The sequence below is a fragment of the Canis aureus genome, chromosome 17 (assembly GCF_053574225.1).
Source record: "Canis aureus isolate CA01 chromosome 17, VMU_Caureus_v.1.0, whole genome shotgun sequence".
Classification (NCBI taxonomy): Eukaryota; Metazoa; Chordata; class Mammalia; order Carnivora; family Canidae; genus Canis; species Canis aureus.
The window spans coordinates 61,147,239-61,161,287 of NC_135627.1; the positions used below are offsets into that span (position 1 = coordinate 61,147,239).

Sequence of the window (14,049 nt, forward strand, 5' to 3'; positions counted from 1 at the left end):
AAAAAAAAAAAGAAAAATCATTGACTCATGTAATAAATTCAGATTTAACATAACAGGGTTTTAACTTCATTTTTGTATTTGATTCTTTTATCTTGGGCTGGAAATTATGGTTCCTGAAACATTAACATGCTCGTTTTATGCTATGTTATGTTTAAGCTGTTCCAGAATAATAATCGCAGCATTATAGCAGCAAGGCTACGGAGTGAGATTTCTCTGCAGTTCTTTTTGTCCTTAGAATATATCCTCCCAAGGACAGACAGTTGAAACGCTGTGTGTTAAAGTCACTTGAAATAATTCTGTTAACTATGGCTTTACCAGCAACTCGATAGTTAGGTTCACTCACTTTACTTTGTTGTCACTTTGGGGGATTTTTTTCCCTTTAATTTTGTATATATTTTTAATAAGTAAAATAATGACATGATTCCAGAGCTTCATTTTGTAAAATGAACACACGCGCGCAGACACACGCACACACGCACGTGCACACACACAATTCTGTTGCCCTCCCTTTCTTAGGCAAAGATCGTGTAGCTTATAAACTCTTAATGTACCTTGGCTTGTTTCACCACTTAATAATATGCCCCGGAAATTCCCCCACGATGGTGAGCTTATGATGTGGAGATCTTTTCCCCTAGTACCGCATGGATATATCCTAGTTAATTCAGTAAGTCCCCTTTTGATGGAGTCCTTTTGTTGTTTTCAAACTTGAGCCATCTAAAATAATATGGAGTGAAGAGCCTCAGGCATGCCCTCTGTCCTCCGGCCAGTGTATCTCTGGACAGATCTCTAGGTTCGCCTGGTGTCCTCAACCGGGGAAGCCCCTAGAGACTCCGGAGTGTGCCTTAGGCTTTCGCTGCAGGCTGGTCACGTAGTCAGCCTCTCTCTGACCCTCACATGCACCGAAATTCCAGACTAAGAGGAAAGCAGGTATTTGGCGTGAACCATGTTATGTGTACAGCCCGGGCGGAGTGAGCCACTCTCGTCCGTCGAAGGTGGGACCCTCCTGGAATCCTGGTGGCCGGACACCACGTCAGCCCCGTAGGCAGCCTTCTTCCCAAGCCTGGCGGTCAGCCCGTTTCTCACGTGCTCAGTCTTCACCTTCATTTCTTCCTGAACTGTGTGTTCATACGTGTTGCCCTTGGTTCTGTTTGGCCTGTGGTTGCTTTCCTCCTGATGGTTCTTTTTGTGTTGGGGGCCTGGGCCTTTTGTGACATGGATTGCAGATATTTTTTCCAGTGTTTCTTTTGGCTTTGCTGATGGTGTGTGTTTGTTATTTACGTTTTTGAGTAGTAAGTAGCGTTTCCCACTCCAAGGTTATAAAGGGACTCTCCCATCTAGATCTCAATAGTTGTCATGTTTTACACTTAGATCCTTAATCCATTTGCAGTTTATCCTGATATAGAACGTGAAACACAGATCCTGTTCTGTTTTTCCAAATGCCTATCCAGTTTATGCCAATATTTTTTTTTTTTACCCCATCTCTTCCTTACTCATTTGAAGAGCCACCCTTATCAGACATGCTCTGGGGTCTGTTTCTAGACTTGCCATCTCGTCCCATGGGCCTGTTTGTCTGTTTAGGCACCAATACCGCACTTCTAATTACAGAGATTTTGTAACGTGTTCCACTTCTAGTAGCGCTAACCTCCCCTGTCACATAGCATAATCATTCTTATTTTCACAATGTTCCTGGCTCTTCTTTTTATTTTTTTATGTGGACTTAGACTTCCCTAGCCCTAGGGGGGGAAAATGTTGATATGTTTATAAGGATTGTATTAAATTTGTAAATTCATGTTGTAAGGAGTGACATCATTCCCGCATTGAGTCTTACCGTCCCATGGTACTGCATCTTTCACTTTGTTATGTCTACTTTTTGTATCTTCCAGCGTTATGGCCAAGCTGTCTTCATACAAGATTTGCACGTTTCTTGGTTTCATTTATTTGTTTATGTAAATCCATCAATTCTGAGAAATGATCCTTAATGTTTACATGATAGATTTGATGTTGAAACCCGGCATGTGTTTATTGGTGACCAGTCAGGCCAAGTGACCATCCTCACACTGGAGCAAGACACCTGCACCCTGGTCACGGCATTCAGAGGACATACAGGTGGGATTGGAAGCAGAACCTCCACACACCGCTCTCACAGGGACCTGTCACCTGCCGTGTGTTCTGGCATTACGATCCGTGTTGTCAAAGCGACACAGAACGGTGTGCACGGACGCACGTGATACATTTAACCAATTCCGGAATGGCACAGTAACATAGAATGTCAGAAATTGTCTGGAATTTTCAGTGCAGACAAAAGAGGAACCAGCCTCTTTTCAAAAGGTTGGAGATTTGGTTCTCTGTCACGTCGCACTGGAGGAAGCCAGTGTTGGCACATATATTGATGAGACGTGGTTTGAGACCATGTGGCAACCGCACAAACCTCAGAAGGCCAAAAAGACAGCTGGCTCAGTCTGCCCTTTCCACCCTTGGGGTGAGAAGATGGTGTGCGAGACAGACTCCCCCGCTTCTCAAACAAGTGAAATAAAAAAAAATAATAATAATAAGCTCATTGTGGGTAGTGAGGCTTCATAAAAAGGTCCAGTTCTTTTTTAACTTCCTTCTGGGCTCTTTTCAGTGTAAAACCCAAAGCCCCCTTTATTATTTAGGATTTGTTTGTTGGGGAGGGAGTAGGATCTGCTCAGGATCATGTAAGGAAGGTAACAAAATATCCATGCTTAGCCTCTGAAACACTGGAATAGATGATAATGACTCGTTTTTACTAGTATGTTTAATATGTAATGTTGACCCTGGGAAATGAGTCACTGCCTGTTTTCATGGTTCTTAATGGGCTTTTTATGTCTCTCACAGATTACCAACCTATGATTTAGAACAGAGCAAGGTTCATACTGAGTTTAGATGGCATATAAGAGCATAAGTAGGTGAATCAGGATGTAAAATGGGTTAGTACCTAGACCATAAGGGATTTCCTCAAGGGGAAGAAAGGAATGCAGTAAAGAGGAAATTGAATCCAGGGGAAAGGGGTCGTAAAAGATCATCCTAATTATCTATGTTTTCTGGGAAGAAGAACACATAGAAGCTTCCCCTGTAGACAGGACCCAGGTCTTTCCCAATTGGATTTCTCTTCTTAGCCACCGACACCCCGGCGAAGCCTGGCCTGGGAGGGACCCAGAACTGTCCACGTCAGGAGCCCGGCACTTCTGTGTTTCTCTGCTCACGCGAGTCTCCTCATCTTTCAGTTTTTTAAATCCTGCCTCCAGCTCCGTTTGCTCTTGTCTTTATTGACCAGTCTCCCTGATCCTTCATCCCGGGCCTGCGCTTGGTGGGCAGTCTGCTTGAGATTCTCTCCTTTCCTCCCCTCCGCCCTTCCTCCCTCCCCCCACACTCTCTCTAAAATAAATAAATCTTCTAAAAAAATATTCTTTTGGGGCCCCGGGGTGGCTCGATGGTTGAGTATCTGCCTTTGGCCCAGGGCGTGACGCCGGAGTCCCGGGATCAAGTCCCATGTCGGGCTCCCTGCGTGGAGCCTGCTTCTCCCTCTGCCTGGGTCTCTGCCTCTCTCTGTGTCTCATGAATAAGTAAATCTTTTAAAAAAAAATACAGTCTTTTTCTTGCCCCCGTGTAGTCTTCCCCAACAAGCAGACTTCCTCTTCCCTGTCTTCCTCTCAGGCTCCTGCCTCACTGGAGAGTCCCCAGGGCTGATTCTCCTGGGATCTGCACATCAAAGCTACGCCCTTTGTCTCCCTTTTGACTAACTCCCTCTTCTCAATGCATTAACATGCATAAGCATCTCGGCTTTCTGTTCAACAAACAGACCCCTCTCCATCCTGGTCCTGTTGTAGCAGTTTTCATCTTACTCTCTTAATAGCAGTGCTTTTTTTCTTTTTTTAAATCATAGTACAATGTACAGAAAGAAAATTCACCATTTTAATCATCTTTACGCATGTGGCTCAGGGGCCTTCAGAACACTCAGATCACCACTCGCCTCCCCGGCCCCTGGCAACCCCCGGTCTCCTGTCTGTCTCGGACTTGGCCTGCTCGGGGGACCTCGCAGTCGGGGGAGTGCAGTCGGCTGGCTCCCTTCAATGGGCGTAATTTCTTTGTGTCCTAGCAAACAACACAGCCTCTTAAAGGAATATCACTTGCCAGCTGCTGCGAAGTCTTCACCTGTCGTTTGCCCTCGTCCCGCCCGCAGTGTGGCTTGTCTGCTGCTCCAAGGTGGCCAGGGACCCGCTGGTTGCCAGATCCTCTGTCATGCTTCACCTTTCCGCCGCGTTTTACAACGTGGCCACTCCTGGCTTGTAGCAGCCCTCCCTTTGGCTTCCGTGACACATTCTCTTCTAGTTTTCTTTTCTTTTGAAGTCTTTATTTATTGGAGAGAGGGAGACAGAGAGGGAGGGAGAACGTGCACAAGCAGGGGGAGCAGCAGAGGCAGAGGGAGCAGCAGACCCCACTGAGCAGGGAGCCCGATGTGGACTCGATCCCGGGACCCCAGGATCACCCTGTGAGCTGAAGGCAGACGCTCGACCCCTGAGCCCCCCGGGCGCCCCAGTCTTTCCCAGTTTTCTTCTGTTTCTCTCGCTGCTCGTTGCCATCTCCTTAGGAATCTTCCTTGTGAGCTGTGCCCAGACCCTGGTCTCTCTACTCATGGCTCTCCCTGGTTGGCTTCAGCCACGACTCCTGTCATACAAATAACAGGTACAGTGTCCTCAGATCCTCCCCGGCCCCGTGAGACACACAAGCTAAGGAGTGAGGCGGTGGCGGGGTGCAGGCCCGGGCACCTCCAGGAACGCCGAGCGGGCCAGGAGGGCCTTCCCAGCATAGGTGTTGCTTGACTGAAGATATTTGGGAAGGAAGGAGTGTTGAGTTCACAAAACAGCAGTAGTCCAAGGCATGGAGATCTGCAAAATCTTTCTTGGGGACTCTGGGACCCCATTTGGCTGGCACGCCGAGCACAACGTGGCGGGCAGCCCGAGCAGACAGGAGAGGCTGTCTGGATTGCTGACGATCCAGGCATTAGCCTGACATCAGTGAGAAACCATGAAAGGGTTCTAAGCAAAGACACAAACCTGGTCAGAATTTAAAAGATGGTTCTGGCCCCGCATGGAGAGCGCAGTGGGCCAGCCGCCAGGAAGCCGTCCTCACCGTCCCAGAGTGCCGCGCAAGGGCGAGCCAGGGGTGGGCCGATGGGCAAGGGGTGCCCGCACGGGGCGGCAGCGGGCCCTTCGGCGGGGCTTCGCAGCACGCGGCCCTCCCCGGGTGGCCCACGGCACCCCCCACCCCCAGCCCTCTCGCTGCCCCGAGCCCAGGGAGCCGTGGGCAGCCGCATGGCTCTGGGGCTTCCTGTTGCCCGGGTTGGTTCTCACATGCAGTGTCCCCTTGGCGTCCTGCCTTCATCTTTCTCAGAGCTTAAAGCCTTCTCCTGGCCTTATCATGAAGTATCTTTGAGGAAGCGCAGATATGGCCCCAGAAAGTCACTAACCAGCACGGAGGCCAGCGCAGCAGGCCCCACATAGAACGTACTGTTCTCTTCCCTGGCCAGTAGGATGGGCCCCTCGCCAGTCTGGCTACTGCCCTGCTATTCCGTCCGTCCATCCGTCCATCACCAGAGCAGGGATGTCTACGAGACCAGGCTGGTGCAAACCTGCCGTTGAGCTCATCCCCTCCTGGGCCCTGAGAGGCCCCAAACTCTGGGCAAAGGGGTTTGGTAAGGGCTAATCTCCTCGTTCCCTTAGCCCCGAAACAAGACCTTACGATGAACGCAGATCCGCTGAAGAGTGATGTTGGGGGTCTCGTCAGCCGGACCGAGCACCGGGCCACAGCGTCCTGGGTGCAGAGCCCCAGCCATTCACCCCTCAGCCCGGTACCGTACAGGCCTCGTAAAATGTGGGTTAGTGATGATGGAATTGGCCTAGTACCAGAGGCCAGCAGAGCATTTGCTAATCCATGGGGACCTCGGAAACTAGTTTTATGTTCCTGTGCTCCCTCTGCTGGTTTTATTTCTGGAACATCAGAGTTCTTTGCTATTTCTGCAGAAATTAGAATGTATTTCTACCAAGAAGTCATGCTGACTTGAACAAAGTGGGGGAGAATCAGCTTTTAACCACTGGAAATTCATGGTATCAGTGGAGTTATTTTTCCTTTTTATTTCTAAGGATCATTTTGGTTGCATGAACATAGTAGAAACAGGAGGGCTTGAACGTAGATGCCAGAGCACGCGACTGGACAAAATGTTAAATACAGACTTGTTCATTAACTGTTAGGGGAACCACTGAGGGTGACAGAGTCACCGTAATACAAATAGCCAAGGCAAGGAGAGGCACCGTTCAGTGCACGTATGCAGGTCCACATCATTGAGCTACAGGCTTGATCTTTGTGCACAGTGGAGGCTTTCACGTCTTTCTGGTAGACCCGGATCTTCTGGAGCTCGCCCGGTCCTTAGCCCTGGGGTGATGAGTGCTGGGCCCAAGGGCTGGGCCGGACAAGCCTGACGCCCGCTGCCTGGGCTTCAGGTCCAGGGTGCGGCGGCTGAGCCAGTGCGTGCAGGCGGTGCCCCAGATGTTGGCGGCGCAGGCACTGGGCAGGCAGGGCCACGTGAGGCTGCCTTGGAGCAGATGACAGGAGGGCCCTGACCCGAGAAGTAAGGGGGGGCCCCGGGGAAGCGGTGTTTAAACAGGCCTTAAAGAGAAGAAGGAGCCCCCCAGGCGGCGAGACCCCTGCAGGCGCAGTGGGTGGCCTGGGCCCGCAGCCTGGACGGGGCCCCTGGGGGGCAGTGGAGCGGGCCCAGAGCTCAGGCTCACCTTGCGGGTGCGGGGAGGAGCTCCCGACGTCGTCCTGGGGGGCGGGGAGCCAGCGGGGGGTGTGTGTGCTGGGGACAGGAAAGGCCGCGGGGAGACCATGGCGGGGCAGCCAGGGGGAAGTGGGCGTGCTGGGGTCGGGGAAGGGACACGGGGGGGTTGTGCTGGGGTCGGGGAGGGCCGTGGGGAGGCAGGGGAGGTGCAGCCAGGGGGAGGTGGGGGGGCTGCTGGGGTCGGGGAAGGGACGTGGGGGGGTTGTGCTGGGGTCGGGGAGGGCCGTGGGGAGGCAGGGGGGTGCAGCCAGGGGGAGGTGGGGGGGCTGCTGGGGATGGGAAGGGCCACGGGGAGGCCATCAGGGGGGAGCCAGGGGGAGGTGGGGGGGCTGGGGTCGGGAGCCGCCGAGGGGTCAGGGTCTCCTCGCATTGGGGGCTGGGGGCCTGGGCAGCCGCGTCCGCAGCCTTGGGGGCCGGTGTGCCACCTGCCGAAGGCGGAGCCTGGGAGCCCCCGAGGTGGCGGGAGGCCACTGGCCGTCGGGGTGTGGCCACCCCAGGGTCCCCGGGCAGGCGGGGCACAGTCGCCCGGGGTGCGGTCCCGTGGCCCGGGGCTCACCTGGCAGCCCTCGGAGTCCAGGCGCCACACGCCCCGTCACCCTGCGGTGGGTGAGGTCGCCCGGACCGGCTCCGCGGCGCTGTCGCCAGCCACCGTGCACAAGTCTCTTGGAAGTTGTTAGTTCCCTGTGCATTTCTGTAACGTGCGTTACATTTCCCAAGATTTTCATACTCTTTGGTCAGTCTCCTGTCTGGGAGTCTCTCCTGACTAGTAGAAGAAACAGCAAAAGTCTTACAAATAACTGTGCATTTTAGCAAAATTTATAATAGTGAAAAGTCAGGAAAAATGTAACAACATGTGAAATAAGGGACAACTGCGTGTTGGGGTCCCGGGCAACCGTTAAGACCCACATGTATGAGAACACGTAACCGCACGGGTGCGTTTTATAGAGACAAAGCCTCTCTTTCTAAGAACAGATCCATTTACGTCGGAAACCGCGCTATGGGGTGTAGTGAGAGCATGTCGGAGGCAGGCGGAAGCACATGGTGACACGGGGGACCTATGTCTGTGATTTGAAACACCGTAAACCCGGAAGCCCCCACCTCCGTGGCCCCCGCCCTGTTCCTGGCCTGGATACGGAGGGCGGGAGGATGCCCGGGACGTGGACTGCGCGAGGAGCCTGTGCTGCCCTGGGGTCCCGCTGGCTGACGGTGGGGCCGGGCCACAAGGGAGGCAGCCAGTGAGGGGGGACACCGCCCCTGGAAGGACGTGCCCCCCTCCCGGCCTCGGTGCCCCCACGGCCCCTGCCCCAAAGCTCTGCCAGGCGTCTCGGTGGTCTCAGAGGCCATCCAGTTCACGGGCCAGCTGCGTAAGCACTCATTGGGCGCCTGCTGTGTACCAGGCATGCGCACCGGGCCTGAATACAAACACACCGGACGCCAGGTCTCCCATGGGGAGGGATTTATCATCTGGTAAAGTGCAGCGCAGCAGTTGAGTGTGAGGATGGAAGCACACAGAGGCCGGGACTCACGGGGACCCAGAGTGTTGGGGGCGTCCGCGGGAGGCGGCCCCTGACCCCACCTTGGAGAGAGAACGGGTTACCTGAGTGGGAGAGGGTAAGACAGGCACCCAGGTGGACGGCGTGGCCCACGTCCCCGGAGAGCACGGCCCACCAGGCCCAGTGTGCACGCCCGTCGTCGGATGCTCCGTTTGTGTTGTGTAGGGTCTGGGTCTTCCTGGGTCTTACTTGATCTGATTATAGCCACAGAGCCCAGCACGGTGTCCGGTGTAGAAGGTGCTCAGTACGTGCCTGCTGCACTGATTTGAGCAAGTGCTGTGCTTTACAACTGCTAGGCCAGCCTCCGAGAGCCGCCCCGCTGGGACGCCTAGTGCAGCCGGGATGGACCCCAGCGGCTCCTTGCTTTCCCCCGGTGCCATCCTGCCTCCCGTCTTGGGGCGTTCCTCCAACGGGAGCCAGCTCTCCAGTCTTGGTCCTGCGGGGCCGCGGCGGTCTTCGAGCGCTGCCGCGGCGTCCTTCCCTTTGAATTTGTCTGCTGTGTCCTCGTGGTTAAATCCAGGTTGTGCACTTTTTACAAGAAGGCCACGGAAGTGCTCTTAGCCCTTCTCCGGGGGGCGGGGGTGGGGGGGCACGTGGTGCTGATTTATCCCGTCTCTGGTGGTGGTCACGTCGACCATGGGGTCACGTGTGTCTCCCGGGCTTCTCCACTCCAGTCACCCTTTAAAATTCATGAGTATTTTATGAGGAAATACTCTGCAACTGTATGAATACTGTTTCTCCTCACATTCCTGCCCAGTAACTTTACTATCCGCCGATGGCTCTTACGAGAAACAGGACTGTGGCGCTCACGGGTTCTGCTTTTTCTAGTCATTAGCTCTTCGCCTTTCGGTTGCAGTTTGACTTTAAGGAGAAACTGCTTCCCCCGTGCTTATTTATCTTTCCAGTTGTTCCTACCAGTACGGGCTCACGAGTTCTTAATTACTTCTGTGCGTGAGGACCCGTTACCACCACCTATTTATTTTCTTGCCCACATCGCCCCAGATTTGACCAGGGCGACACTGGCTTCTGTGGCCTTTACTCTGGGACTCCACACACACCTTTGATACCACGGGGTGTTCCCGGCTCGTCTTGTATTCTCCGGCCTCAGCCCCAGAGTTAGCCGAGCCTGCAGCCGTCGTTTCACCCATGAAGAAGAAGCCAAAATCTGGGTGCTACGAGTGCTCACTGTTGGGGAGATCGTTGCTTCTACGGCCTCCTGGGGACAGGGCTGGAAAACACGAGTGTGTGCTCACATGTCTGTAACTATTCCTGTACCTTTGTGTGTGTGTTGGGGGGGGGGGTGCACGCACGTGAGGTCATCCTGAGACTGCCCGCTTCGTCCATCACCAAGGAGTTTATTCCGTCCTCCCCCCACCAACTGCAGCTCCTGGGATAATGGTGAGAAACTCCCCAGCATATTTACTTGCTCGATCCTAAACTATGCACAGGAGGATAGCTTCAGGACTGCTAACCCACGTACCCCATATGCAGACCTACTAACTCAAGTACTATGTTCGTGTACAAATCTCACATCTTGCCTTAGGGTGTGTAGTAGGGTTCCTGTTCCCCAAGGTGACTTTCCAGTCCCCCCCCCCACCCCCCCGCAGCCTGTGCGTTTCATTTGTGATACAGTTAGGTCCACTTGTTTCTGTTTATATTCTGTTTTGGGTCCACACCCTGTCCCTGCCTCACACTCCTTGTTGATTTTATATACTTAATTTTTGAGGGTGTGAAACATTAACATGGTCCCAAAACTCAGAACCAAACAAAAGATAGATTCTTCCCATCTCTGTTCCCGTGCACCTGCTGACGTTAACAAATCTCCTTCATTTTTCATTTACCCTTTTTTCCTTAGATGAAAGGTAGCACAGTGTAGCTATTCTTCTGCACTTTGCCTTTTTCATTCTACAGTATGTCCTGGAAATCACTTGCCGTCCACCTAAGCGATCTGTGCGTTGTGCGTTCTTGCTCTTGCTGCATACTGTGTGGACGGACCAGGGTTCCTTCACACAGCCTCTTACCCGAGCCTTCTCCTTGTGCACGTGTGTCTTTGTGTTACCTGATGGGGATGGGGATGGGGACGGGATCCTCAAGATAAGTTCCGGGAAGTGAGGTGGCTCAGGTGCGGCTTGTTGGATGTGGCCTCCCCGTTGTATCCGGTTTGCAGTCTCCTTAGTGAGGTATGAAAGTGCCTTTCTCTCCCTCCCATAGGCTTTGCAACAGAATACGTGTCACGCTTTTCAGTTTTCTAGGCCAAGAACTTGTATAGTGGTTCATGCAAGGATGGTAGGGGTAGAGGTGGTAAGAAGTGCTCAGACCTAAGACACATCTTGGAAAAACACAAATTAGAGTTTAGGAATGGATTGCTTTGGAGGCTGATGCAGTGGCTTTCCAGCTGGGGTCCTCTCCATCCTGTTTAAACATTAGGCGTCAGCATTAACAGTCTACACGGGTAACTTCTTTTTGCTTGTCTGATGGATGAAGCTTTTGGTGACTCTCACCTTCCTCTTGGGCCAGCCTTAATTTTTTTTAAAGACATATTTATTTATTTTAGAGAGAGAGAGAGAGCACACGAGCACGGGGTGGAGGAAGACGGAGAGAATCTTCTGCAGACTCCTCGCTGAGCACAGAGCCATACACGGGGCTGGACCCCACAACCTCGAGGTCATGGCCTGAGCCAAAATCGAGAGTGGGCCGCTTACCTGACTGAGCCCCCAGGTGCCCTTTGGGCCGGCCTCGTTATCACCCCAGTACGTACCTGGCCTTGTGACAGCCAGTGCTCCCTGCTCTAACAAGCACTTTCTGACACTTTGGTGGCTTAATGCAGCAGGGTATTTCTTGCCCACGTTACGATCCAGCGCGGGTGGTTTTGAATCCCAGCTCTCTTCCACGTGGTGACTCAGGGCCCCGGGCTCCTCCTAGAATGTAGTCTCTGTGCCCTGCAGTCTTGGGATCCTTGAGGAGGGAGTACAAAGAGAAGGTGCAAAGGGGGCATCCTAACTGCCGTGGCCTGGACGGGGTGCAGATTACGTTCCGGGTCGGCTGCGAGAACTGGTCACCGGCCTGCCAGGTGCAAGCTGGCCCGGTGAGTGTGTACCTAGCGGACAGCAGCTTTCCCGGGAGCACTCGTGTGCTGGAGGGGGAATCAGGGTTTAGGTGGACGAGTAGCTCCCTCTGCTGCGGGTATTTAATAAAGCCAGTCCCTTGGGTGACAGGAGGGACTGTCCTGAAGTATTACATCGTCAAATACTGAAGAATGGTTTAAAAAAAAGAAGAGTACAGAGCACCCCCCTAATCTGTGGGGGCCACGTCCCAGGGCCCCCAGGGGATGCCTGACACTGAGTACTGAGCCCCAGACACACTGTTGAAATATCCTGTAGCAGGCTGTGTGAACGAGGGCGCTCCCTCTCACCGCGCCCCGCCGTGCTGTACTCCCCCTTCTTGTGCTGAGGTGGGGTGATTCGGTGCCTGCACGATGGGGCGGTGTGAGGTGCTGTGCTAGGCCACTGCTGCGTCAGAGGGTCCTGCAGAGGAAGGATCGCCTGCTTCCGGACCCAGCTGACCACCATGCCTGAAGCCCCAGGAAGCGCGCGTCGGGGAACAAGCGGGGACTGCTGTAACCGGGGAGTTTGACGGAAGGGACAGGAGAGTTGTTGGATCAAAGGAGGAACCGTGTCTAACTTTGGAGAGTTAGTAAGTCCAGTAGAGGCATTACAAGTAACAAGAATTGTGGATGAAAAAAAAGATTTTTTTGTGTTTTCATTCATCTACTCCTGCATTCATTCAAGAGACAACACTAGAGCCTGTGTGCTGCTGGCCCCGTACTGGGTTCTGGGGTGGCAGCAGGGGAGGGGACTGGGAGCTCCAGGAGGTGGGCTGCGCATATACTGCGAGGGGGGGCGGGGAACGGGAGAGTGTTGTGCAGGTGTAGGGAGAAGGGACCAAGCATGAGCCAGAACACTGGGACTTTCCCTCCCCTTGTGATGTTAAAAAAGCAAAATCTTTCTTTCTTTTTTTTTTTTTAAACAAAACCCTTCGAGAATATTATATAAGAGAAACTTTGTATATTATTTATATATATATAGTGTATTATATAAGAGAAGCTTTTAAAGCACAGCACTTTATTAGAACAAATTGATCATCTACATAAGAAAAATGTCAGATTCTAATAAACAAGCTGTGCTATTTTATGTTCTGTTCAGAATATCCTATTTTTCAATCACATAAAAAAGGAGTATTTCTCGGATTCTTAAGTGTTTGTAGACTTTGTGCTCATCTTATTTTTTTGTGAGTGTGCTCATCTTAAATGGAAAAAGTTAATATTGTTCTCATCATGCAGGAGTTTGATTTTTAGGGGGACTGCCAGAGAGAAAGATCCGTCATAATATTTTATAGTCACACCAGGGAAGTAATGCCAGTAGCCACCACGTAGCGTGTGCGCCGCGCACTGCAGTTTTCAGAGGAATCCTATAGAACCGATCCACCCTGGCTGTCACCACAGCCCCGTGAAGCAGGTGGTGGCTCGGTGAACATCACCATTAGTAACGGTAGCAGTTGTATGTAGATGTTCAGATGTGTCGCCACCTGAGCACCTGCATTTGACAGTCCAGGAAAGTGACCCTCAAGGGTGTCGATGATGTGCCCAGAATCTGTAAATCTAAATTCCCAAAGACAGAAAATAAATCTTCAACTCTGATGTTGTAGTCTAATTGTATCTGTGTTCAAGAATAAAAAATCCAGTTGAGCTTTTGAAAACTCCATTTACTTCTTGTCTCTTACTGTGAGGGTGGGAGGTAGACGGAAGCCAAGAAAATATGGTTAATATTTCCAAGCAGTGTGATATCTTCCTTCTTCGAATTATATCCCTTGTCTGACAATTAATTGCCTTTTCCTTTTACTTTCAGTCTTTATAGTAATTGATTTTATGGTACATTAAATTTGGGGGGGAAATGCTGAAAGGGAGGGACTTTTATTCGGGAGCCAGTTTCTTTTCTCTTTGGGGCCTTACTTGTTTGTTCTTTAGGCAAAGGAGCGGCCCTGGAGCCCGACTCCTCTGCGTTCACATTTATTGGTTAATAATACTGTCGCTTTGTGACTAATGTCCAGCTGTGTCTTCTGCTCTCAGGTGGGGTGACCGCCCTGTGTTGGGACCCTGTCCAGCGAGTGTTGTTCTCGGGCAGCTCGGATCACTCGGTTATCATGTGGGACATTGGTGGGAGAAAAGGAACAGCCATCGAGCTCCAAGGACACAAGTAAGGCTGCTGGTGCTTTTATTAAAAATGCTCTGAGAAAAGATTGCCAGCTGAAAGCTGGAACAAAGGCGTGTGGTCTAGTCACTATGGCAGGATCTTAGCGTGGAAGGAATGTTACAGGAACATGACCAACGGCCTCTTTGAATTACACCAGTGCGTAAGTATGTTTATTTATTTATACCTCATTTAATTCCACAGAGGATTTGAGAGTGCCTGCAAAAACCCGTAAAATAAAATAATGAAATAATAATAAAATAAAATGAGAACCGGGGAGACTTAAGAGTAAAAATCTGAGAATGCGAGAAGAAAGAGCTTAAAAATATAAGCCGTGGATGCCTATGGAGTTTTTACAATTGAGTTCAAATGTGGCAAGATTGCTGGCAGCTTG

General features: G+C 51.9%; 1 protein-coding gene across 4 annotated transcripts in view; it reads left to right on the forward strand.

Moving 5' to 3' along the window:
* WDFY2 (WD repeat and FYVE domain containing 2) overlaps positions 1-14,049 on the forward strand; it is a 169,316-nt gene that overhangs the window by 137,226 nt on the left and 18,041 nt on the right. For all 4 annotated transcript variants that reach the window (XM_077855843.1, XM_077855841.1, XM_077855844.1 and 1 more), the window contains 2 exons: positions 1,994-2,106; positions 13,535-13,661. In XM_077855843.1, coding sequence (XP_077711969.1) covers positions 1,994-2,106; positions 13,535-13,661 — 240 coding nt within the window. The remainder of the gene's footprint in view (positions 1-1,993; positions 2,107-13,534; positions 13,662-14,049) is intronic.